At 40.8% G+C, this 27,940-nt stretch overlaps 1 protein-coding gene and 1 long non-coding RNA gene across 2 annotated transcripts; one reads left to right on the plus strand and one right to left on the minus strand.

Moving 5' to 3' along the window:
- Nucleotides 1-62: 62 nt before the first annotated feature.
- Nucleotides 63-22,167, plus strand: LOC116406670. The gene is made up of 3 exons (XR_004219733.1): nt 63-915; nt 1,091-2,306; nt 22,081-22,167. It is a non-coding gene; the product is annotated as an uncharacterized LOC116406670 (long non-coding RNA).
- On the minus strand, nt 13,400-27,782 carry psma3 (proteasome subunit alpha 3). The gene is made up of 11 exons (NM_001011257.1): nt 27,705-27,782; nt 25,392-25,474; nt 22,096-22,219; nt 21,817-21,918; nt 21,634-21,707; nt 19,639-19,711; nt 18,558-18,623; nt 14,884-14,930; nt 14,144-14,211; nt 13,649-13,713; nt 13,400-13,565 (listed from the first exon to the last, which is right to left on the minus strand). Exons 1-11 carry the CDS (start codon nt 27,723-27,725, stop codon nt 13,521-13,523), a joined length of 768 nt encoding a protein of 255 aa, NP_001011257.1. The 5' UTR covers nt 27,726-27,782; the 3' UTR covers nt 13,400-13,520.
- Between the last annotated feature and the right edge of the window lie 158 nt (nt 27,783-27,940).

The raw sequence follows: 27,940 nt of genomic DNA on the forward strand, positions 1-27,940 counted from the left end.
GAAACGGAACTAAGTCGAGTTTAGAACAAGCCAAAAAGGCTGCGCAGGAAGGGAGGAGCTTGTATGGCGCTTTACTAAACTACGCATGCGCTTATAAAAAGGCTCGGCGCCATTTTATAGCTGTTATTTCCCATTTTATGCTTGGAGAGGCAGCAGGCAAGTGGGGCTGCAGAGACGGCAGACTAGGGAGTAGAATGTTGTTTGTATGGGTGGATAGCTGTGGTTTTATCCGCTGAAGGACACCATGCTGTGTCTTTTGGAGGGATTGGCGCGGTGGAATGTGACGGGTTTAAGCCGTGCGGATTCCGATGCTACGACGAAAGGTCATATGAAGGCTGTGACGTCGTTTGCCAGCGGAGGCCATTTGCTTAGATGACGCCGTCTTCTCTGCAGCGTCACAGGAAGTGATGGTAGCGACGAACTCTGTTTACTTGACTGTAAGGATGGATCCGGTGCGCTCCCTCTCCCTCTAAATGGGCACTTCCCAGGTTTATGTGTAGCGCGGAGATGGCAGAGCTGGGCCGTTACATTAAGCACCTCTGAAGGGGGACTGATTTAAAGCAGATACTGTAGGCCGCAAGTGGTATATTATTAACTCGTTGTTTGCTAGTATAGTTTTACTCTCCTCTTGTGGAGCAATACTGTGCAATAATGCGGTAGAGTATATTGTGTAAATGGGCATTGCACTTCCGGAGTTGTGTGTATGTAATATTTAGCAGCATGTGCATCTGGTTTATAAGGAGTCTAAACCTAAATAGGGAATTTAAACTTACTCTGTGCTCCTCTAACGTTAAACACACGTTCATTTTCTATTTGTAATACTTTCTTGTTTGATAAGAATATAAAGTGTAATTAACAGGAGAGCACAGTAAGTTACATCTGTTTAAGTTTAGAATCTCCTTTAAGGAGAGTCAGGTTGAATTAATGTGTAAATTTATATGGAAATGAATTAATGTTATTATATGCTCCCTTTTGATTTTGGATTTTTTGATACACATATTTTATGATATATTGTAATAAAGACTAATTGATTAATTTTAACACATGAATGAGCGCTATGAGCGCTAACTCTGTAGTTATTTAGAGTCAGGTTGTACTGACATTCATATGTTCAGAAAGTGGGGTTTGGGAGATTGAAGGCCTTTGTACTGGAATGAAAATATATCAATATATGGCACTCGGCTTGATAAAGGTGGACATTTTTATTTACCTATCCCAATATTTCTGTGACAGCCAATGACTTTAAAGGAAACTGATGGTTTCCCAGGTTTTGCTTGAGGTCACTAACTGACTGAAAGTTGACCTGGTGAGTGATTTACTTTACTTGTCTCAGTCACTCATAACTTTTTTTTTTTTTGCAAAAAAAAAGTGACTTGGTAATTGTTCACAGGGTGTTAGTGATCAAAAGACCCCCCATTGCCTGTCACTGGTCCTGTTATAATTTAACCAATATAAAAAACAGGCTGGCACTGGTCTGGACCACAATCGGTAGAAGACTGGAATCCGTTACTGCCTCTAGTCAATAACTGCTTCCAGTCTTCTGATTACAGCCTAGACCTGTGCTAGCCTGTTTTTTATATTGGTTGTATATTACTCCCCTTTCTGAAGGTCTGTGGTATGTGCACCCAGACCTACCTTTAACGGTGTTATGCTTATACCCACTCTCTACCATGCTGGAATTGTTAGGAGAAACTTAATGTTATGATAAGTACCCTGGTGTATACTCGGTGAGAGGTGACCTGTCCCCATCTTTGCAAATATAAGCTTGCTACAGCTTTCCTCAGAAGGGCAGAAGTGGACAGAATTACTTAGCCCTGCAAGCAGGTCTGTGCGTGTGGGGTAGAGATACAGTTATAGCCAGTTAAGTTATTGCTGAAGAGCACAACTTTGTATGTGTTTGGTTAAGGGTTAGGTAACCATAATACAACCATAAGCAGCCAGGTTCTAATCATGAATACACTTCCTGTGTGGTGTGGGAGATAGCCCAGTGCTGTTAGGCAAATAAAACTGTGCCCAAACTGGGTTCTAACTGGCATTGCAGTATCAAATGCTTTAGAACTGTCAACCAATCCTAGTGAATGCTATACCATTTACACTTGAAATTTCTCATGTTCATGTCGATAATGAAATTAAAATCTTTTGTTTATCACTTATTTCTGTGTACAGCTTTCATCACTTGTTATGCCAACAGAGACCGCCTAAATGAACAACATCCATTGGCAATTATGAACGGTCACTGAATTATTTGTTTCCAGGCCTTAGAAATGGAGCGGGGGGGTGGTCCTAGTGACATCCATCTGCTTGAAGTAAGTTCTCCATACCTCTGGCTGAACTAAATTTTATTTACTAGTGCTTTTTTTTTTTCTTTAACTTGCCCTGCACACATGTTGCATCTGTCTATTTTACTACTCATATTAAATGTACTAAAGGAATTCTAATACATTGGTTCTGAGGTCATCACATAATTGTCTGTCCCCATTTAACTTCACAAGTTTAATTGCAGTATTTGCGGTCAAGCTCCATTTGTTTAATTTATTTTAAATGTTGCCCTGACTATGCGCCTGTTGTGCATATACAATTAAAAAATTCTGTACTACGCCTGTACTTCCCGGGCAGCCCAGGGAATGTCTAGGAGCAGAAGAATATGAAAGTCTGTAGTGCTTTTATTTTTGGGTCATTGTTTACCCAGCACCTCTGGGGATAGGATATGCTGGTGGTTGAAGTTAGACAATTAGGGGCACATTTACTAATCCACGAACGTCCGAATGCGTTTTTTTCGTAATGATCGGTACTTTGCGACTTTTTCGATCTCTCAATACGAAAGTTGCGACAATTCGCGAAAGTTGTAATGGCTAGGAAAAAGTCACAACCATTCACAAAAGTAATAATGGCAATGAAAAAGTCTCGACAATTCACGAAATTTGTAATGGCTATGAAAAAGTTGCGACAATTTGCGCAAGTCGTAACGGTTACGAAAAAGTCGAGACCATTTACAGAAAAGTCGTAACAGCGACAAAAAAAAAACGGGAAAAAGTCGCAAAATGTTCGTTTTCCAATCCGAATTTTTCTCATTCGGATTTGTAGATTAGTAAATCAGCCCCTAGGTGTCTTTATAGAAAGCTGCCTTCTAGCTGTAAACAGTCCCACGTGCATCTGCCAGTGGCAGAATCAGACCTGATCTGTTCTTTAGGTTAAATGGGGAAACCCTACTCAACAGAAGTAGTCTACTGAATTTTTAAAATATTTGAAGAAGCCGCCTTTCACAACTCATCCTTATAAAGTTTAAGATTTGTGATCCTGGGATCTCTGAAACTAATGCATTTCAGTGTTTCTGTAGCCTTAATGCTAAATCTCTAGTCCCAAGAATTTGGATAATCGTGTTTAGCTACAGTGGGCCAATAACACTTTGACTATATTTTTTCTATGCGCCCATAGTTAGTAGCTGTTCCTGCTCACTTACTGTTCTTTTATTTTTAGTGCTGCTTGCACTGGCCTGTAGTTTTTAGGCACATTCCAGACAGGTGACGGATTTGCTTAAAATGTCACTCCATAATACAACAGCTGTGATGTGTTAGCCCAAGGACCCCCACCCAACAAGCTGAGATCATTCTTGATGAGATCCCAGCAGCAGTGTCACCCAAATTACCCCCTGCTGTGGTCCAAGAGCCTCAACCAAGCGGGTGCAGTATTTAGACACTTCCTCACTAGATATTGACCCCACCCACAAATTTCTTTTAAAAAGCTGCATGTTTATCTCATAGCTAATACATCAAATAAGGATTTTTGACAGTCTTCATCCACACAATACTGCTGGATGTACCCAGCTGACATTCATGTATCCTTATATGATGATTTTGTTTAAAGCATTCAGACTGGGTCCCCTACTGTATCAGGTGGCAAAGCCTATTTGTATGTTTGCAGTTTACACAGTAGCAATGCATTTCATGCACCATTGAGTTATACAGTTGGCTCTCCTGCATTTCATCACCTTCCCACAGCCCAGTGGAAAGCCAGATATGTTTCTTTCAGTTCAACCCAAGCAAGGTTTTACAATAAACCTTTAAGTGCCATGAACTATGATCTGTGTTGCCCCCACATATTTGCAGACTGCTAATATATTGTCTTAGTAATGCACTGCATAGAATATAGCTGGCGGTGGCACTGCAGGGGTGACCATACAGCCACATTCCTTTTGCATCCTCTTGTCCGGGAGGTTGATCAGTGAGGCTGTGTGACACTAGGCTGCTAATGGGGACTATGGCTGTTGGTGTCATGTTGGAGTAGCACCTTTGTCCTTTCCACAGTAATATCTTCACTGTTTTATGCTAAAGAGGAGCTTTGAGAGCAGTGAATTGGTGCAGATCTGAAATAAAGCATAACAATTTCATTGTTCCATGTTGTAGTATCTTTCTTTCAGTTTGTTTTTTTAAGCTCTGCCATGGAGGGAGCATTCAGTACTTATGATATATACCTGCTATGTCTCTGTGCCCACATCCCACTCTACTACTTCCTTGCACTAGAGCTGTGCATTAATCTGTACATACAGGATGAGTTGCAGTATAGGGATCACAGATGGGCATATGTAGTTCTAGGGAAGTGGGTTCACTAGAAAAGCTGTTCTCGTTTTTATTCTAAACCGAAGGGATAAGGATGAGTTATGACAGGTGGCTTCTTTGTGGCCCGCAATACTTGCTTATCAGCAGTGGCATGGAAACCTTACCTGTTAGTTTCACTGGGCAGCCGTGAGCAGGAGGTGCTAGGGTGCACTGTTAGCGTGTGGTACTTATTATATTTAGCCTCGCTGTGGTGTCAGTTCTGGCATTTTTGGAGGTCACTCCTAATTAACACCCAGATACATTAGCTGCTCCATACACCTTCAGATTTTACTTTTCTGGTGAACGTTTGGATATCGATTGTATGTGTAAATGCAACAATCTATTACATTCACATTGAAATTGGAGGATAAAGCCCTAAAAATAAAAATTGGAGGATGTTCTGAACATAAATTATCATACGGTTGTCGTCTGCCAGTGATGTCTGAAATACATTGTGGGTCACCCAAGGATATCTTCAGATACTCAATACGTGCGCAGATTTTGTTATCCAACCAGAGTTTTCTAACCTGTAAATTTGGAGCCTGTGCACAGTCTGAAAATCGTACAAAACATAGTTTTGTGTGATTATATTTGCGTGTGTGGCCAGTTTTAAGGTTTTACTAATGGGATAAACCACGCTATACTTGTTAAGTCTCTAGTCTTCTCATACTGGATTCACAAATGTGCAATAAAAAGTTGTTCACCTGGCCTTGGATTTGCTAATACTGTACTACTAGAATGGTACAAGGGGTAACTCATTACAGATCCTTGTGGTTGATTGTCACCCCCATTATAAGAATACCCACAGCATTTACAGGGTGTTACAATACTATATACACTGACAGAGGGGTTTTTTTGGTTTTTTTTTTTTTTTAAACCAATTGTGTTCACTTTAAACAAGACTTAAGTGTAGCATGGGCCCTATAACATGATGCTTGCAAAACACTTATTTGCAATGGTTCATTGGTGGTACAGAAGTTTGCTGTTGCTGAGGTATTCTCATTAGAGTGCAACAGAACTATATACAATAATTAAGAGTGGGGTTTTTTTTGTAGCAGTAGAAATTGCTTTAGCCATGTGACCATCACACACTTAAAGATGGAGCACTTTGGCAAACCTTTTCTGTTTGGGGATGAAAATATAGAAATATAATGCAGAAACCATGAATGAGAGGATCTCCTTATAAACATGCTTAGTGATTTTACATATATTGAGGCTCGTTGACTATGTTGTAAAATTGACTGTTCCCACTGTCGTAAAATAAGATATTGGGAACCACCACAAAGTCCCTTGAGCTGCTGCAGCCTATAGTCCTGGGACTGCTCAGTGATTTCTAAAACCCATATATAAAGTCAAATGTACCAAGAACGAATATAATCTGTAGATACTAAACTCTGCACTCATGCTGCTGCCTTATGCTTAATCTACTCTTATTTCAAAGTAGCTTATCTCCCATGAAGAGCCTTTCAGCTGGGTGCCCATAAGAGGCCAGGATATAATTACATTGCTGCTTCAGTTGTGGGAATGTCACTAGGATGGGCTGTCTGTGCTCAAGTGCTGTGCCACAGCAGGCATTCTGTCTATGCAGCTTTCCACAAGATCAGGAGCACTGACGTAATGCCTGGGACTACAAGTACCCCGTGCAGCGTTCCAAAACATCATCATGTGTTCACCAGTGCTGATAGTGACATGGGTATATGCACAGTCGGGCTCCTTGCTCAGTGAGCATTGGACTTTACCAAACTATACAAAACATACACTTGATAATGCAGTAAATGGTTGCTCATTATTGTTCTGCAGCTTTGCCCCATGTATTTACAAGGTGGCAAGATAATCACCAACACTAACAAAAGTGTGTATACATCAAACATACACATTACATACAAACAGGTCAGTACTAGAGGAGCAGAGCTCAAGGGCTGCTCAGTTGAGCTTAAAGGCTACAATTTGACATGGAGGTGAGTGCACGTGTGTGTCTGCTCTGACTGGCTACATACATGTGCCAACTTGCTACCCCTTGGCCCTGCTCTAGGTTTGTTCATCAGGTTAGCTGCCAGATGCTTTAAGGGGCCCACTTGTTTAGTCACTGGTTTGTGTTGGAAATTGGCTTATTGTAAAGGACACGGTGACCCCAAATATATTTTTTCCCCAATGAAAGAAAACAATGCAAAGCAACTTTCCGATATCGATTTCATAATTTTAGTGCTTTTAAATGTTACTTGTACATGCAATTGCTATTGAAAGCAGCATTTGCTTAACTTCTGATTAAGACTTTAACAATGTTGCAAAAACCATTCCAGCCCTCCAGCAAGACAGGTCTGTCAGTCTGCTGCCTTGTGTTACATTGTTTCAACAGTCAGGGCCAACACTGCTTTTAATAGCAATTATATATACAAATAACTTGAATGAATGTATATTGCAAAGCTTAGAATTGTTTTCTTTTATTGGGCTAAACATATTTTTTTGGTTGACATGTCCTTTAATAATTAAGTGCTATTTGTAATCCAATTACTAAGTGCTTGTGTGCAACTCTTCAAAGTAATAAGCTGGTGCTAAATGTAGTACAAAGCTACTGACACCTGTTTCTCTAATGTTTATACAGCTGAATGAGAGGGCAATGGCCGCCTGTCATGGGTTGCCTTCCAGAAGCTGCTCATTCTTATTACTAAGTATTGGCATCAGTAGTGTTCTAAGGTATACAGGGATGGGATCCCTTATCAAGAAAGCTCTGAATTACAGGAAGGCTGTCTCCCGTAGACTCCATTTCAATTATAATTCAAATTTTTTAAAAATTATTTCCTGTTTCTCTGTAATAATAAAACAGTGCCTTTAATAATAAGATACAATGGGGTTGATTCACTAAAGTGCGTTAAAACGAGCGCTGTTTATAGCATGCGTTAAGTCGCTTATTTTTTGCGACTTAACGCACGATTCACTAAAAGGACGGGCGTCAAAATTTAGATGCAATGTTCTTTGTGTTATTTAAGTCACGATGAGCATTTTTCTTGCGTTATTTTCCGCTCGTGCGCTTATTCCCGCTGCGTGTGATATATTTCGCCGCTTGCTATATTAGCGCACGATTTAACGCACGTAACCATTACGTTCGTAAAACTACTTTTCTGAAAATGACGATTTCCCTGCAAATTGGAGGCTGCATCACTCTAGGGCCAACACAGACTTGAATAAATCCCACTGCAAAGTCCTTATTGTGTTGCCAAAAGCTCATGAACTGCAATTTTCTTTAAGTACCGCCTGCCCCAAGTAGGTGTTAATCTTCGCACAGACTAATGCGATATTTAGCGCGTTTAACGCTTCATATGTGTTTGTGACTCATGCGTTAGTACTATTTCTACGCGCAAAGTAACACATGCGTTAAAATTAACGCATTGCAGTAGCGCGCAATTTAACACATGCAAAATTACTTTGACGAATCGGCCGTTATTTATCGCGTCAATTTGAACGCAAAAAAACCATGGGATAACGCATATCGATCTTTAGTGAATCAACCCCAATGAGTTATTATTGGAGGTAAAATATCCTATAGGGTTTAATTAATGTTTAAATTATTTTTTTAAATCCATACACTACTTTGTCTACGCAGACTATGACATTTGGGGAGGCAAAAGGATTCTAATAGTGTCTGTGTGCACTTTCTTTCCAGCTGCAGCTTCACACATGGCAGTCTTTAAGATATATATTTATATAAACAAAATTGTGGCACCCAAGAGCAGTCTGGGCATGCTACCAGTGTATGGGCACTGTAGTTCAATAGTAACCATTCTCCTATGCTGCTAATAGTGTGTGTGTTTCTGTAGCTGTGGGTGTGGGGGCAGCTCAAAGCATAGTCCATAAAGGGGAAATGTAGAGGAAACGGAGTGACTTTATCATAACCTTTCTAGCACATGCCTGCCTTTTTGTATTGTGCAAAAATCCAGCTGTTGAATGTGCGAGGGTGTGAGACACGAGTGTGAGCAGTGGGAGGGGCACGGAGAGGAAACACTTGGGGCTGTGCTACTTGCCAACATTAAAAACCACAGCCATCCCTGCAGGCTCGACTTGTTTGACCAGTTCTGACAGGAGGAGCTGTGTGCATTTGGCAGAGCCAGCCAGTGGCTACATTTTGATTTTTGGAAAAATGTGTAAATTACCTCTGACATTTAAACACTCATCCTTGCTGTATTAAACACTCTTTTGTTAGAGCAGGGCTGTCCAACTGGGGGCCTGCGGGCCCCCTCTGTGTGGCCCCCCACCTGTCTGGCTGCTATGACTGTTTACCTTTTATGTAAGCTTTAATCAGCACTGTATCAGCACTTCGATTAACTGGCCCCTGCATTGCTCACACCTCAGATTCAGTCTGTAAACCCCCTGTATTGTTTAAAGATGTAATCCCCTGTACTGTTTACATCTTTTAATCCCTGCATTGTTCACATCTCAAGCTCAGACTGTAAAGCATCCACATTGTTCACACCTCAGACTGTAGGAGCAGTGCCAGCATTGTGTCACAGTATGCTGCCTGTGTGTGCCATACTCTGCCTGCCCTATGCTGCCTGTGTGTGCCATACTCTGCCTGCCCTATGCTGCCTGTGTGTGCCATACTCTGCCTGCCCTATGCTGCCTGTGTATGCCATACACTGCCTGCCTGTGTGTGCCGTACTCTGCCTACCCTATGCTGCCTGTGTGTGCCGTACTCTGCCTACCCTATGCTGCCTGTGTGTGCCATACTCTGCCTACCCTATGTTGCCTGTGGGAGGTGAACCTGGCAGGGGTTTGTTATTGTAGTTTGTTAGCATTTGGAAATTATATGGTTCCTAAGGTGGGTGGGGGTTGCTGTGCTATCCAAAGGGGAGGAGGAGGCGGCATATGGATTTAAGGTTGTGTCTTAGTATGACATAATATCATTCTTTTTCATATACATGAAGGCTGAGCACCAACCATTTTGGGTTTTTGCTGTGCTACCACCATTAATGTGGGTATGGTCTTAAAAACTCTTGTGATATCATGGGTGTGGTTTAAAAAAAAAAAAAAAAAAGTGGAGTGGTCAAACTGGCTTCCATTATCCACCCACCACCATGAAGATCAGAAAAATTCCATCCCCCGGTAACACAGAAGATGTCTAGCACTGCATTAAGATAATAGAAGCTGAAATTGTGTTTCCAAGTAAGAACTGTCTAAAATAAGTTCCTTCCATATCAAAAGCTTTATTAGGTCACTCTGATCTGTATTTAAGCTGGATTCTTGGGCACCCACAAGCACCTAGAGGGAACCTATCCTGCTTTGTTGTTCAACATGGTGGGTGATTGGCAAGGGTGTTTTGGAGGAAGTAAAGGACCATTGGGGTGTAAAAGTACATTGCAGTTGGAAGTGTCTATAGAGTTGTAGGCTTGGGTTCTTAAGTTCCACACCCCAGGTGATTTGTTAGCCCAAATAAAGGATCTCAGTAAGGGTTACGACACACAGAGCTACTAGTAGCAGCTACTTGTTGTAGCTACTAAAATAGACAATGCTGATCATTTACTGATAATTGTCTCTACGTGTTTTAGCAGAAGCTGGAGGCAGGATCATTATTGGCTATGGCAGAGTTTGATAGCATTAAGTAGCTGCTACTAGTAGCTCTTCACCCTAGGGGCTGACACAGGGGGAGGTTAGTTGCTCTGTGACAAATCTCTGTTGTCGTGGGCAACTAATCTCCCCGCAATGCCATCCCACCAGCTAGAATGTAAATTGCCAGTGGAATGGCATACGCAGCGCTGTGATTTGCCAAAGCTGCAGAAGTTTCCTCTCCCTGTGTACCCCTGCACTATATGTCTCTACATATTATTATTTGTTAATGTCCTGTAATTAAAGGAGCGACTGTTTAAGTGAACACAAAGTCCCTGGTGCAACTATAGTGGCTGTGCTGGCAGTAGCTCCATCCTCTTTTAGTGGCTTTGAAGTGCAAGGCAGGCAGTTTATCAGACTGCTCTGTCACATGGCCACGTGCTTGTACAGTTAATCAGTTCCTGTGTTGCTCTTCAAACAGCGTGACGTTTGTGTATAATCAGCACTGGTATGTGGTCTAACCAGTGCATAGAGCATGTGCTTGTGTTTGTAAGATGAACAAATAGATTCCTGCCTCTCCTCCCCCCACCCAGCACGTTTATAGTAAAGACAGTATAGTAAAAACATGCACCCATAGGTAAAAGAGAAAATGCTCACACTGACATAGCAGCAGTTGTAGTTATATTTCTGCAATAGTTTTAGGATTCAGTTCTAGTCCAGTGAGGGGCAGATCCAACAATGATTGATTTGGTGGGTTAGGGCTCTGGCACAAGGGGAGATTAGTCGCCCGCGACAAATCTCCTAGTTCGCGGGCTACTAATCTCCCAGAGTTACCATCCCACCGGCGACAATGTAAGTCGCCGGTGGGATGGCACACACGGCAGCGCGATTACGGCAAATCGCCGAAAATGCCTCGCGAGGTAACCGGCGATTTGCCAAAATCGCCTGCGCAGCGTGTGCCATCCCACCGGCGACTTACATTATCGCCAGTGGGATGGCAATTCGGGGACATTAGTCGCCCGCGAACAGGGAGATTTGTAGCGGGCGACTAATCTCCCCATGTGCCAGAGCCCTAACCCACCAAATCAATCATTGTTGGATCTGCCCCTTACAATGCTGCCATTGGTAATCTCTCAAAGAAGCAAACATTCTCTATTGGATGAAAGTGCAATATATAGATATAAATAAGGCAGCATGCTAAGCTCCAGGTGCCTGTGTGTGTGTGTGGGGGGGGGCCCCATACCTCGAGCTACAGAAGATTTGTACCAGCTTCCTTCTATAGCTTGAGGTATGGGGCTTCATTTTGATATGTAGACAGACAGCACAAAGAGGAAACATTGCTCACCTTTGTATTGTACAGTCTGACTAAAAGGGGGGTATGTTAGCTGATTTTATATAGTATACATGATACCTGTAAAATTTGCTCCATGTCAGCAACCAATCACACAGCAGCCTACTCATTCAATTATACAGTCACTCATGTAGCTTTTCCTGTGCCAGTTCTGGTAACACCTGTATGTGAGTGTTATGCACATGTTGCAATTCATGTTACACCCTCCCTGTATTTTGTATCGCTTGTCAGCCCTGTGGCATGTGTGCATAGTCCTCTTAACCCTATAATGTGAGGGCTGGTGCTAGGGTGGCTGTTGCAGGAGGGTCAATTACAGATGTAGAGGTCCTGAGCCCTGACAACTGAGCTATAGTACTCAGACATGTTATATGTTCTAATGTACTGAGTGCTTGGCACAGATTACAGCAACTGGACAATTTATGCAGCTGTATTAATTTACCTGCTATATATTTTAGGGATGCACCAAATCCATTTTTTTGGATTCTGCTGAACCCCCAAATCGCTTGTAAAGCATTTGACCGAATACTAATTAGGTTTTTTTGAAGGGTTAAATGTTGGCACACGCAGCAAAAAATATTCAACTTCTGTTTTTACGTGACAAAGTCACATGATTTTTTGGGGATTTGGTTTGGCCAAATCCGAATCCTGCTGAATCTTGGATGTATACTGAACTGAATCCTGGATTTGGTGCATCCCTAATATATTTATTAAAAAGCTTGATCTAAAATGGGGTTGTGGCTAGGACAATAGAAACAAATATATATAAGTTATAATCAGTGCTTAGTGATGTAATTTTTCACAACTCACCAAAACTTGTGTATTATAATTAAATAATGTTCCCTTCCTGTTGTAAAACATGAGGATAATAGAAGTCACCGCGGAGTTCCATGACCTGTATAGAAGCACATGGCCTTCAGCTGTGTACCTTTATATGGACATGGAACTTCAGTGACTGTCCCTATATTTTTAAGTATATAATGATTAACTCCATTTAGGTTTTATGCATTCATTATACACAGATCAAGTGACCACAACATTGATTAATAAACTCAAAATTGCCCCATTATTTACTTGAATGACAGCTGGCACTCAGGAACCTCACATTAGGAGCAGGACCTTTGCATATATGGCCACCTATAGTATATCCCATTCCCACCCCCTCAACCGCACCTGCAACTGATGGCAAAAAGCCTTTTGTGATCTTGAGCTACAATAAGCAGAACAAAGTGATTACACAAAAGAACCTTCAAACAATTGTTACAAATCTGAATGGGGGTGGGAGGAAATTGTGGCCAAGCCTCTGGAGCTACTACATGGCAGAAATGTGCCACTTCTCTTACTGGATAACCTATTCAGATAGTACTTGTAAATCACCTACTAATAAATAACAATGGTAAAAGAAAAGGGGGGGGGGGGGGTCACTGTAACAAAAGTGGCAGTTTGCTTGATGTACTACCTGCTGACTAACTACAGTGGGTTACTAGGCCCAGTGAGCTGATTGCTCTATTAGGGCTCTGGCACACGTGGAGATTAGTCGCCCGCGACTAATCTCCCCGTGTGCCAGAGCCCTTAGGGGTTCATTGATTAAAGTTGATCTGTTGCCCTGATTGGCTTCTTGTTGGGCAGAAGGGATATAAGAGTAGGTAGTGCAATGGACTGAGCCATTTCCATTTGACAAATGCATCTAAGCACAAATAGGTTTTCATCCTCAAAACAAGCTAAAGCATGGAAAATATGTTTTGAAAGGAAGAAGCTATGGTATTTTGACATTTCCTCCTTTACATCTGCATTTTGGGAGCATTTTGATTGAAATGGAGTCTATGGGAGACAGGCTTTCCTTATTCAGAGCTTTCTGGATAATGGGTTTCCAGATAACGGATCCCATACATCACACAGAGATCACATCACACTGAGATTGAAAAGAACTATTTTTACTGCCAACTTGTCACACATTGAGGTTGCAGGTTCCTTTTCATATACATATATTTATACATAAAAAAAATTGTTAGTTTAACAGCCACAGATGGCATAGGATGTTACATATTGTCATCATCAGAATCATCCTCCTCTTCTAAAGATTCCTGTAATAAGAAATAAATATATATATGTATGTAGGATTCATAATGAAGTTTAATACAAAACCAACAATTTGCACTATATTTACCTTTGCATATTTTTCTGCTTCTTCTCGAATATCTTTTGGGACTATTTCATGCTTTCCATTGGTTACTTGGTTGTAAGCAAAAAAAGAAAAACCCAAAACACAGTTAATTTCAGTTAATATGTATCCCCCACAGCTAAACAGCAGATTATTTATATCAACTATATTGTAGGGAGGAAACCCACACAGACACAGGGAGAACATACACACACCTTGCTGATCAGACCTAGGACTCCAGCGCTGCAAGGCGTCAGTGTTAACCACTGCATAACCATGCTGCCCCAGTTACATTGCTAAGCGGTGGAACACATTTGAACCATGCATCAAATACACCCTCTAAGTATATAATATCAGCAATAAATTATTTTCTGTTTTAATTTGGATTATTTGTGACTGATTAGAATGAACTCTTCAGGCCAAGGAAATCAGATTTGCTTCCACTAAAAGCATTAAAAAAAATACAGTATGAAATCACACAGGGGGGTAATTATTTCTTACTTTTGCCAACCCAGCTTAATTCCAGTTCAAATGACTTATCTTTCACTTCATCATGGACAATGTAGATTCTGTTAAAACAATGCAGGTAAAGAACAAGTCAAGAATCGATTGAAAAACTGTCCCTGTATTAAACAGATAGCACAACAATATATGGCGGACAATCAAAGGAAAAGCAGTTACTTTACACAGCATAACCCAGTGCTGCTTTTTTAATTCCTGACTTGGGGGCAAGTTTTGGTTGAATAAAAACAAGATTTACTACCAAATAAAGCCCCCTGTAAGCTGATAGTGTGCATAGAGGCTGCCTAATAGCCAATCTTAGCCCTTATTTGGCACCTCTTTTATTGTGCTTGTGTTGTTTTCCAAGTCTTTTTACAGATTAGATTGTGGCTCAAAAGTAAAAGGTTGGGGACCCCTGATCTAACCCATCTCTCGCAGGCTGCCATTTCTTCCACAGTTCGGAACATTGCAAACTGAATCCACGCTTCTGTGTGTGAAGTATGTGCTAAGAGCCTAACTTTATGAAGAGTTGTGCATAAACTTCATCATATATAGAGATCACTAATAACAGGAAGCACAAAAGTGTTAAGAATGTCATTGTACACTATAGCATTCTATTCTATATAGCATATAGAGTCAGGGGCCCTACCCCAAACCATGAAAAAGAGGAGCTGACAGGATATACTGGGCAAAATACAGGTCTGTATTCTTACAGATAAATTAAGCTGTTTTATACTTACATTTTTGCTACCTCTTTGACAACATCACGGCAGGTCATATCCTTCATCTGTTAAATACAGAATTCTGTTAGCTACTGTCTCTTTTTAAACATATTTTTATACATGAAATAAAGCACTAGCAAATTTATTGTAAATAGCTTTGTTTTGCTCACTAAATATAATACACACATTTTATTTGGGCAGAAATGTTTTATTTGTTGATAGCAGCATCCACAAAACAGGGCACAAGTAACAACAACATTTACGCCATATTTTGTGTGTGTATGTATGTGTATGTATATGTATGTATATATAAATATATATATATATATATATAATATGAGAGAGATATGAAAGGTGCACACCATAAACAGTTCCTTTGCCTGGGAGCCTGAGCTGAGAAACCGTAAACAATACAAAGAAAAAATATTTTGCTCCCCTACAGGGACCTTTATTCGGAACCGTTTGTCCCTGTGGAGGGGGGCAAAATGAAAATCACATACATTATATATTAAAAAGAGAAACACGCATATGATACACACACAAACCATACATTTATCATTTAGTAAAACAAGAATTGATCAAGGGCCTAAATACATCTGAATATTGTGCACGATCCCTGGGGACATTCAAGCGGTAGCAGTTTTTTTTTTTAAACAGATCTCCCTGAAAAGGAATTGCCCTTCATTAACATTGAAATCATTGCAAGTAAATGACTTTACTTGCGGCAATTTGGCTTGATCATGGGGAAATGCTTGCTTTCGCATTCTGACACGATTAAGCTGAATGGTGGTGAGTAATGTATTTTACTTGTGGCGGTTCCAATGTTTGCGTAGGGCAAGGCATTTTCGGGGAGATTTGACACCCTTGGTAACAATTTTTTTAAGCAGGTGACAAAGCTCCCCATGAGTTATTGCTATAAGTGTTGGTGGCCATAGACAGATTTCAGATACGTTTTAGGTCCTTCATACCAAAACATCTTTCCAAAAAATTGCCCAGATCTCAATCGGGCAGGTTTGATTTTTCCGTCAGATCGGGGACTGCATTGGCTCGTTGATGTGGTCCTAGGTCCAAAAGCCCATATACCTGCTGTTTTAATTTGAATGTTTGGCCCTAGATCCAAACGATCAAATTAGCCTAATACGGCCCCACCTTATGTGCACATATTGGAAGATCTGCTTATTTAACAGATGCTGCCTGGCGGTTCCATAATCATTGGCAACCATTGTTTTACTAGATTCTATGGATAAGATTTTACTGGTCACATAGATATGGACCTCAGAGCCAGCTCCAGTTTGCAGCCTGTAGCTAAATATGTATCCCAGGGCAGCAAGCCATGCACATGTGTTGCACCACATATACTATATTTACTATTTGATTTGAAAAATGAAAGTGACTGGTCACAGTAGTAACACAAGGGTTGCTTTCTATTGAATAGTAAATGCTGTGCCAACAGGAGTGTCATGTGCTTGTAGGCTGTCACACATATCAGCAAAACAGAAGTTACCTTAAAACATAGTAAATAATAGGGACCGCAGCCTATAATCCAAACTAGCTACGTTTTGGCTTTGGTTTCCTTTAAAAGAACAGTAACACCAAAAGTTGAAAGTGTTTTGAAATAATGAAAATGTGCTTTACTGTTGACCTGCACAAGTAAAAGTTGAAAAAAAAGGGACAAGTTACTTAGCAGATAACAGAAAAGTTCTGTAGAATACAATGGGATTCTATCCGCTTATCTGCCCATTTCTCCTTTTGTCAGACTGAATGGCTGCCCCAAAGGCTACACAGCAACTTGTTTACCTAAACTATAGTAGTATTACTGAAGAAAACACACTAGTTTTACCAGTGCAGGGCAAAAAGTACATTGTATTTTCATTACTTTAAAATACTTTTTTTGGTGTTACACTAGGTGACTGTCTGGGCATGTACATCACCTCGGTCTCTTTTGACAGACTAACGTGTTCCTATGGAATCACAGATGGTCTGTCCAAACTGAAAATTTCATCTATCAATGCAGTTTGTAGACTTGTACATCATGGTAAATCAGCCGATGAGGAGGTAAAAAGAAAAGGAGCAGTGTTTGCTTCCCCGTCTGTTCAGCCCACGACAAAATACAGATCAGTGCCACAGGTTATGGAAAAAAAAAAAAAATAACAGAACCTAGCTTAACACTCAGTACAAACACCAGGGTTTTGCAACACAATTCTGTGTGTGTCCACAACCACAAAAAGTCTATACACACCGTGACATCACTTCCAGTTGTGGCAGTGAGTGGATGCACTCTCTTTGTACTGCAAAGCTTTATTACCATGATCTGCGTCATAACACTGAAGAAAGGGATTGTTTGATATGCAGTGTGACTTATGCAACTGCAATAAGTTTTATAATCTTTTTAAAAATAAAGGCTAATTACACTAGGAGCGCTGCCCCTGCTTTTTAATGTTTTTTGCAGAGAAAAGGAGTACCCTGAAGTTGGTACTGATATGGTGTTTTGAAATCAGGAATCTTGTAAATTGCTAATCCCACAGGAGAGTGGAGAAGCTGCATGCTAAGATTTGTTGTTTGGAGAGAGCACTGTAGCACTTTATTATATTTTTTTGAAAAAAGCACTATAGCACCTTGTTTTGTATCATTACAAAACAAAGGAAGCACAATAACACTTTGCAATAATCAGTACAGCACTTTAAAACACACAAACTTAAAACACAGACTTTCTATGATTCTGGACACACACAATTGTGTTGCAACATCCTGGTGTTTGTACTGAGTGTTAACAATATTGCGCTAGGTTCTGTTATTTGGTTTTTTTTTCCCATAGCCTGTGGCACTGATCTGTATTTTGTCTAGAGTTTGTGATCCAGTGGAGGAAATGCGAAGCAGATCGGCAAAGCTACTAGCTACCGAAATTGCAGTATTTATTTTAGTTACAATAAAGGAGAACAAAACACCCTTAAAAAGGTTTATGTAAAATTGCTCATAGTGGTCTTTTACAGATTATAGTTTTTTTTTTGATCTGTTGTGTTTTCTTGAAATTAGCAGTTTTATGGCGATTATCATGTTTTCTCCCCAGCAGTGCTGAGCTGCTATTCTGGCTGCCAGGGGGCTAACGGTGGCCATACACTTTAAGATCCCTTCTCCCGATATCCCCACCTACAGGTGGGCGATATTGGGCGAATGTAGGCTAATTCAGTCGTTTGGCCTTGGGGCCAAACGATCAAATGATAGTGATGCTTATGGGCAGTGTCGGTTCGGGGACCGCATCAATGAGCCGTTGCAGTCCGCGATCGGACTACAATTTTTAACCTGCCCGATTGATATCTGGCTGATTTCAGGTGGCCGTTTAGGCCACCTTTAGGCATAATATCTAGAGGCATTGTCTGCATCAGTGGCTTATCTGTATTAAAAAAAAAAAAAAAAAGATATATATTTATATAAAGATATATATATGAATAAAAGATATAAATGACTACAGTGCTCACATTACATTTTGGGTGAGGGGTTATTAGGGTGAAATGCTGCTTAATTACCAAATTGAAGCCATTTGTTCGACACTTTGTTTTCCTCTTACATTCTCTTATATTGGCTGTGTGTGGCACTATGCTTATAGAAGTAAGTACCGTAGGGGTTCTAGCATAGCAGACACAACAGCAATTAAATCTAGCAGGACACTATATCTGATTGGGTAAAAATCCTACCTGAAGCTTTTCAATCTCTGTCTTAGCAGCCTGCTTGGCCTTACCAATTGCGCAACCCCAGTAGCCCTGAAATACACAAAAAACAAGAGATTTTTAATTTGTTTAAATACGATGTAACATTTTCTTACATGGTACATATCAAACAGAATATGTTGCTGTTGCAAAATGTACCTACAGTTTTGCTGTAAATATATGTCTCATTTTACCTAAACTAATGATATATAGTTTCAGGGCCTTGGTGGTTTATTTCTGGCTAAAGAAAACAAACTTTCTTTAGAACACAATTAATGGATGAAATTTCACCCAGTGACAGACCAAATACATCTTTAGATACAAAGACTTTGATCTGTGATTTTCTATTTCTAATATAAGTAACTATAAACCTCTCCCTGCTGGAAGGGAACCAGCTGATGGCAAGCAGGAAGACTTGTCTTACTATTCTTCATAAAAGTTTTTCAAATTCCATTCCATTTCCTGCAATGAGATTATTTCTCTATCCCATAATACTGCCTGCATTTTGTCACTTAAGGCAAAGTCTATTTTTATATTAAAGTCAGGGTATACACCCCCAACAAACATAAAATTGCTATTCTAAGCACTTTTAAAGTTTACATTCATTTTCTTTTCTAAAACTCTAAACATTTACATATATGTATATATTCTGTACTGCACATAAAACATTGCTTGAAGTGTGAAAACACTGGCTTCATTCATATATTTTGAAATCATAACTACAGGTACGGGACCTGTTCAGAATGGGACTGGGGAAAAGGGATCCTTCTGTAATTTGGATCTCTATACCTTAAGTCTGTAAAATATAATTTAAACATTAAATAACCTCAATAGGATTGTTTTGCCTCAAATAAGGATTAATTATATCTTAGTTGGGATGAAGTACTGTTTTATTATTACAGAGAAATTGTAAAAAATATGAATTATTTGATTTAAATGGAGGCTATAGGAGATGGTCTTCCGGTTATTTGGAGCTTTCTGTGTAAATAGGTTTCCAGATAACAGATCCCATACTTGTATTACTAACCATGATCAACAAACTGAAAAACTTCACATGCCTATAACTTACGTAGGAGATGCCTGATGGATCAACCATGTACAACTGAGCACCATCATCTTCATTATAAGATCCCAACATAAAACTGCACAATAAAAACAAATAACAGACAAAACATAAATATTACCAGTAGTCTCATAATTATAGCCAAAAAAACCCTATTACTATTAATAATATAAAGCAAGTTTTCATAAATGAATACTTTGGATAGCTGATATTTTATTTGACTTTTCCTTTGTTCTACACTCCCTGCTCTGCACAGAAGAAAGAAGCTCCTTATAGCCTAATACTATATTAGCCCAGTATGAAAATTGCAGAGCTGTAGTATCTTGCCTCAAGTAACTACCGCATATACTCGAGTATAAGCCGATCTGAATATAAGCCGAGGTACCTAATTTTACCTAAGAAAACTGGAAAAACGTATTGACTCAAGTATAAGCCTAGGGTGGGAAATGCAGCAGCTACTGCTAAGTTTCAATAATCAAAATAAATACCAATAAAATTACATTAATTGAGGCATCAGTGGGGTATGTTTTTAAATATTTATTTCAAAGAAAAACAGTAAGTTAGCTCTGTAAGTGGAGAAGAGGGTCAACAAAAACAATATGGTATCAACAATGATAACTTAAGAGTACTACACCCCTTAGCTCAATCCTTCAACACTGTATATAGTTTATATAGAATATAAAGTGCCATGCCTAGTGCAGAATGGGACAGGTGAGGATAGTGAATTTGGGTGCAGGCCAGGGCACTGGAGGATCTTGTTGCGGGTGGCTTAATTTGCACACAAAGGACAGAGGGGGCTAGTCTAGAGAGACCCATGGCATCTGACTCGAGTATAAGCCGAGGGTGACTTTTTCAGCACATTTTGGGTGCTGAAAAACTAGGCTTATACTCGAGTATATACAGTACTTAAAAAGCAGAACATTGACTTCTAACAGCATAAAAACATTTCAATGATTACTAGAGTTTCAAAACATTCTTCCCCACAGAAGCAGTGCTAGTTTTCCCTTAACATTATTTTTAGTTTACAGTAATCATGTACCTAAAGGAGAATGAATATATGAAAGCAATACGTCAGTGCGGCACTTAACGGAAAAGTATGTTTGTCAGTGAATTTTTTTTTTATGATGATTACCAGCCTGGAGTAGGAATAAAAGCTGGCCATACCCTGCTAGATGCATTCGTTTGGTGGAGGTTGCTGAACAAGTGGATCTGGGCCTAAGAGCCACCCATGTGCTGGGACAAATCAGGCTGATCCTAGTGCTAACAATGTTGATTTGTGGCCAGATATCAGCCAGGATGGCAGTTCTTATTGGCCTGTATACAGCTGGCTTAACAGACTGTAATTAAATGGGTGTTTAACAACTTGACAACCCCACCCTAGTGATTCTACCTACAATCTCCTGTAAGGCCACTGCCCCACAGGGCATGGCTTGCATTTATCTCAGAATTACCCCTATACTAGCATCAGCCCTCTCATGTGTGGATTTTGGTGCCAAAACGCAGAAGTATCAGAGCTGAAATCTGCACAATTTCTAAGCACCCAGACCAACACAGTGGCTCCAGAAGCTAACACATAAGAAGGCTGGTAGCATAGGGGTAGCATCACCTGTGTGGACCTGTGTTTATCAACCCTGTGTTGCAGTAGCCTAAAGAAACATTATTCTTGTCAAACAAGAATGAAAACAACCTTAAACAGCTGATGGTGTCTAGTGCATTTTTCTACTTCATTCTATGTAGTCTGTTATCCCTCATTACATACAGACTCAAATACTGACAACAGTCTGGAAACATGCCAATGTTATTCATTCACAGCAAACTCACATTGTATATTTCTCATTTTATTGGAGCAATAACAGAATATTTATATACTATAATAATACAGAGAATTTAAGTGGAAAAAGTCAAGCTAAACAATGAGGCAGGATAGCTCCTATATTGAACATTTGGATACACAATTAGTGTGCTTATAAAACGATAAAAGGGATCATGTATTAATCATACCTGCATCCAAACGGTCGGACCGCACTGTACAGTGTGTATGCATGCACATACATGGCTACTCTGTCTGAAAGATGCTGAAATACGACATGAGGAAAACAAACGGAAACATAAATTACTTTTAACAGTTAGCAATTACATTAAAAAAAAAACAAGGAGTTACTAATAAGGAAAAAAAAAAAGTACCTTTAAAGGAATGTCATAACCATAGTTTGCCCGGAAATTTGAGGCTTCTTCCCGTGCAATATCAGCTAAAGACCGTGCATCTGCCAGAAGACCTGCCACTGCCTACAAAACCAATATATATACATATATATATGCAGAGTAATGTATTCTCCTATATAATATTAATGCATCTGTTGTTACTCCTACACAATAAGATGAAAGAATTTCATATACTTTTATTAGCCTGTCATTGAAAAAATGTAATCTTATGTTTTTAATAAACAGAAATTATATCCTTACCATGCCGACATGACGATCTACGTTAAAGATGCGCTTGTTAGAGCCTTCTTCATAAAGTTTGGACAACACAAGTTTCTCTACACCAAACACAACTCCATCTTTACATCTGATGCCAATAGCTGTGCTAAAAGATAAAGTGGAAAAAGACATATTAAAGGCAATTCTAAATAAATGTGCAAATAAAATCATCAATTAATAAAAACTGTTTTGTAACCAAAAACAGGTTTCTATCCATTTGTAAAATCAATAGAATATTGTACTGCAGACCTAAGGCCACAAAGGGGAAAAAATATTTACAAATACAGCTAAAATGCCTTAGGGCAGTGCTGTCCAACTTCTGCGGTGCCGAGGGCCGTAATTTCTCTCGCATACATGGTGGAGGGCCGCTAATGGAAGCCAGTTCTGGCCACTCCCCCATTTTAAACCACACCCACTTCAAACCACACCAATTTTATCACAATGGTCGCTGCAGGGATATCAACCATCATTCATATGTTAAAGAATTATATTATGCCATATTAAGACACAACCTTAAATCCATATGCCTCCTCCTCCCCTGTGGATAGCACAGCAACCCCCAGCACATAATTACACATCTTAGGGACCATATAATGGCTATTTCCAACTGCTAACAAACTCCCAGAACAAACCCCTGCCAGGTTCACCTCCCACAGGCAGCAGAGTATGGCACACACAGACAGCACTCTGCCTGTCCTATGCTGCCTGTGTGTGCCATACTCTGCCTGCCCTATGCTGCCTGTGTGTGCCATACTCTGCCTGCCCTATGCTGCCTGTGGGTGCCATCCCCTGCCTGCCCTGTGCTGCCTGTGTGGGCCATACTCTGCCTGCCCTATGCTGCCTGTGTGGGCCATACTCTGCCTGCCCTATGCTGCCTGTGTGGGCCATCCTCTGCCTGCCCTGCCTGTTTGTGCCATACCCTCCCTGCCCTATGCTGCCTATGTGCCATACTCTGCCTACCCTATGCTGCCTATACACAGGCAGCATAGGCCAGGCAATACATACAATGTCTGAGGTGTGAAGAGGTGAACAATGGGGGTGATTACAGCCTGAGCCTGAGGTGTGAACACTGCAGGGGGTGAACAATGCAGAGATTAATAGGTGTGAACAGTACAGGGGATTACATGATTAAACAATACAGGGGGTTTACAGCCTGAATCTGAGGTGAGAACCATGCAGGGGGCCAGTTAATCTCAGTACTGATACCATTTAAAGCTTACACAAAGGTAAGCCATCAAAGCAGCCAAACAGGTGGGGGGCCACACAGAGGGGGGTCGAGGGCCGCATGCGGCCCGCGGGCCGCCAGTTGGACAGCACTGCCTTAGGGTATGTCCACAGGTGTACTTAGCTTTAATAAGCACAGGCTTTACTTTTTGGAGTGTACAAGATCACATACTAATTGCTGATACATGTAGAAAATCCAGATAAAAGGCTGCACGGATTGTATTCAGATTAAACTGCATTTACGGGTTCCTAATTTTTTTTTAAATGATCTGGTGACATAATACACACACACAAACAGAGTATATTTATTAGTGTTAGCGAGAGAGAGAGTTTGTGTGTGTAGGTCCAGCATTAATCTAAATAAAGCACTCCTGCATATCTTCTGCATCTGCTGTAACTATAGCATCAATGCTGCCAATACCTCATCTGTCATCAGCTTTCAATACGAGATATAACCCCTTACCCAATATATACTAAGTGGATGATAAAGGTTGCGCAATGCTGCTGCTTGTGTAGCTATACCCTTGAAATTGAGTGAAGGTCACTAAAAAAGGATTTTGTTAGAAATTCCACACTTTACTCACAGGGCTACTGTACTAGCATGGATAAAAAGTTATTCATCATGGTGAGGGGAGCAATATGATCGTACTCAGTCACTTTAATTAAAATAATTAATTTCTATGCATCTCTTTCAAAAAAATCAAAAGAGATGGGAACCAGATTATCTCTCTGTATCAGCTTTGCATCAAATATATATTTAACTGCAATCATGGTAAATTTCTACTATTTTACACTAAAAAGAAAATAATGCATTAGATGTCCTATTTTTCCTTCTTCTGTATAAAATGATGCCTTCTACTACACATTTAATAAGGTATGGCTTTACTAGGTGGAGTTGGGTTTGGAGAGTCTACCTCCATAAAGGTGGCCATACACACTACAATCACAATCTTTTCCATGACCAGTGATTGTAGGAAAGATTGTTCATTCACTCTACTAACATTAAAGGAGAAGGAAAGGCTAAGTCACTTGGCGGTGTCAAAATGCTTGGCACCCCCAAGTGACTTTAATCACTTAGCTTGTACCCCGGGCTGGTGCCCCTGTTAGGAGAAAACAGCACCAGCCCAGGGTACCTGCAGCAAGTGCTTCCTTCTACCTTGTTCGTTCTGCCAACAAAATCCCTGGGCCGGCGCATGCGCAGTAGAGCGAAGAGCCGACTTTTTTGTTAAACAAGGAAGAGGAAACGCTCGCAGCTGCCCCAGGCTGGTGCGGTTTTCTCTTAACAGGGGCACCAGCCTGGGGTAACAAGGTAAGCGATTACCCCCAAGTGACTTAGCTTTTCCTTCTCCTTTAAGAGCTGAATAGTCAGATATGCAGGTAAAAACCCAGGAATTCTTTATCCCTATCTGTCGATTCTGAATTAACATTACGATATTGGGGCACCTTCAAAGGCACCTGAGCAAAATTTTCAGTACTGGTGACCAATAGCCAAGGCTTTTCCTGATATCAGTCGCCTCGTCTCCCACAATACACACACCGATTATCATTAATTTCATAAAGTAATATTGGTGCGTGTATGGCCACCTTAAGTCAGCTAAGGATTAAGAATGGTGTGACCAATCTAATATCATGAATTCTCTAACAGCAATATCCTCTCTGCCTGTGTTGTTAATAAAGCTATCCCAGTGCTTATAGATAAATACACAGGTTTGATCTGCTCGATTGCTTCATGTTGATTTATATATATCTGTACTATTGTTTCAATGTATGTTTTTATAAAAAAAAAAAAAATTATACACACACATAGTTTACAGGTATGATACGGTGACCTACTCAGAAAAGGAAGGCCATTTTTGTGTTCTATATTTAACAAACCAATCTTTATAGTGGGTGCAGTTGCAAGTAAGACAGGAAACATGCCTGGGCATAAGCCATGTATTGATTGTTATACCTTTCTAATTAAAGAATGCCCTGTGTGCAGTACATTTGGTTGTAGCTCTTGACAGCTACTGACCAGCCTGTGTTTTTACATAAGAACAGAATTATTTTCTTACCTGCTGTTCTCAACTGCTTTGGCTGCATACTCTACTTGAAATACCCGACCATCTGGCGAAAACGTGGAGGCAGAAAGATCATACTGGAAAAAAAATGGAATTGTTAAACAGGGACACTGCTAACACAAACACTTTTCTGAACACTATTTCAGTCATTTATCCAGCAATTCTTGCATAAATACAGATTTGTACAAAGCAGGGATCCCCAACATTTTTTTTCTCGTGAGCCACCATCAGATGTAAAAAGTGTTGGTGAGCCACACAAGCATGAAACATGTTCTTTGGGGATGCCAAATACCGACTGTGATTGGTTATTTGGTAGCCTCATGGGGGACTGCTGGCCAGCAGGAGGCTCTGCTTGGAGTAAAGCATGTTGCTCACAAGCCACTGGTTGGGGATCACTGGTATAGAGAAATGTATGTACAGACACAAACTCACATATTTAGAAATCATAACAGGGCAAGAACAAGTATAGCCTCCCCTAAATAATTTGGTGAGCCTGGATTAAACAGTTACAGAGTTCTCCCATATCTCACAGTGTTCCAGCCATACAGACAGCAACTCCCTTTACCTAAATAAAGTTGGCCATTCTCAAAGATCCACTTGTTTGGCAAAGTCATTAAAGGAGCAGATCTTTGCCACATTTGGCAGCCTATGTGCTGGACCAGAGGGTCAACAATTGAATCACAATAAGAGCCTGGAAATGACCGTTGGGAGAGAACTGCATTAACACACCTATGTTGTCCTCACCAGATGGGATTTTCAAACCTGCCTACCAGATATCTGCCTGAGCTGCCAACTCAGTATGAAGGTGCCAAATCAGCAATGTTAATTTGCCCATGTACGGCCAGCTTTACTGTACAAAATTAGACTTCCTAACTCCTTAGGAACTTTAATACAAGCTATAAATACTGACACATGTATAAGCCATAACATTTTAGCATCTGCAAAGCCCAACTCTAGGCAAGTAAGCTGGGAAGACAACTGAAGATATGTAGCTTTATGCACATGCCAACAATAAAAAATAGCCTCTCTTACAAAGGGAAAGAACATCAAGAGTGGGGCTACAGTCAGCCACAGCAGTATAGGTGGCCACACACATGGCGATTTCCGATCTTTTGTGCGACAAAGATCGTACAATCGGCCACTAACCGTTTAGGGCTGAAACGGCAGATAAGGAGGTAGAAACAATAGGATTTCTACCTTCTTCTGCCAATTCAGCCCTGAAGGCAGATTTTGCTCAGTTGCCTTCTATGGCACCCGATCAAAATCTTTTAACCTGGCCGATCGACGAGTCGACCGATATCAGCAGCCTCCTGCGATATCGGTCGACTCGCCAACTTGCCATACACGCGGGTTTCGTACGATATTATCGGTGCGTGTATGGCCAGCTTATGTTGTGATATAATGAAGACTGAAATGTGCCCAAAAGTTAGCAGTCTATTGGATTGTAATGAGTTGCAAAATAGTTGCCTGTGACTCATGGTAATATCAACAATCCTTCATCTTAATTACTCAGGGAGCGCACTATTTACATTTGCACCAAAGTTACCAAGCTTCATGCAATTACAGTACATGAGCTACCCAGGGTAGCTGTGAACAAGCGATCCTTTTCCTTCCAGAATCCCAGGCCGGCGCATGCCAATAGAGTGAAAGAGTTTTTGTTAAAGTTCAGCTTTTCACCCTACTGCCCATGCGGCGCTAAGACAGAAGGAAGAGGAGCACTCTCTCACAGCTTCCCCAGGTACCAGCCCAGGGTATAAGGTGAGCCATTACTGTTACTGGGGGGTTCCTAACATTCCCCCCCCCCCCCCCCCAAGTGATTTTACCTTTCCTTCTCCTTTAATCACCAATTAACGTTCTGTTGCAGTGCCTGCCCCATGTACCCATTTACCCAATATTACAGGCATTAATGTACCTGGGTATATATACACATCCCATACACCCCTTCCTTAGAGAGGCTGCGCATAACAACCCTGTGCTATACCCCCTGCCATGTCCACTCTGCCACAAGCTAGGCAGCCCAGGGGGCCATAGTGGCAGCCCTAATTCTTGATACCCCACCCGTCTACAATATTGTAAAATATAACTCGTAGCAGAGGGACAGGTGTGAAGCTTTCGCTTTCATTTCCATGCTGAGACTCGGCGCCTGTATAACGTTGCTGCCCCAGGTATAGGGCCCCAGCTCACAAAGGTTTCAGCCCCCCTCAATGCGCCGCACTAGCCGGGAACACTTTCTCCCTATATAACGGCGCTTCCCAAAGCACCCTGCCTGGAGGGAAATAGGAGCTGCCGCCATTGACAAGCACTCACCCCAGTACCGATAGAACTCATATTGAAGCAAGCAGGGCACTGGCAAGCGGTGAGACTGCACTTTCACTTCACTGTTCCTCCACACGCCACAGGCCAACAACGCGAGATCTGATTGTTCGGTATTGGGCCAATCCACTAACTCGCTTCCTCTACGCATGCGCAAAGCGTGACAGTGCATCCGTAAGCTCTGGAACAAAATCAAAAAGTGATTGATTTCCGCAGTGTTTGATAGGGCG

The sequence above is a fragment of the Xenopus tropicalis genome, chromosome 8 (assembly GCF_000004195.4).
Source record: "Xenopus tropicalis strain Nigerian chromosome 8, UCB_Xtro_10.0, whole genome shotgun sequence".
Classification (NCBI taxonomy): Eukaryota; Metazoa; Chordata; class Amphibia; order Anura; family Pipidae; genus Xenopus; species Xenopus tropicalis.

Excerpts from the sequence above, each read along its gene's own strand:
- psma3 (NM_001011257.1), bottom strand. The coding sequence starts at position 27,725 with ATGAGTTCTATCGGTACTGGG. Across the intron at positions 18,624-19,638 it reads ATCCATCAGGCATCTCCTAC|GGCTACTGGGGTTGCGCAAT; the intron begins GTAAGTTATAGG and ends TGTGTATTTCAG. Across the intron at positions 14,212-14,883 it reads GTCAAAGAGGTAGCAAAAAT|AATCTACATTGTCCATGATG; the intron begins GTAAGTATAAAA and ends TTGTTTTAACAG.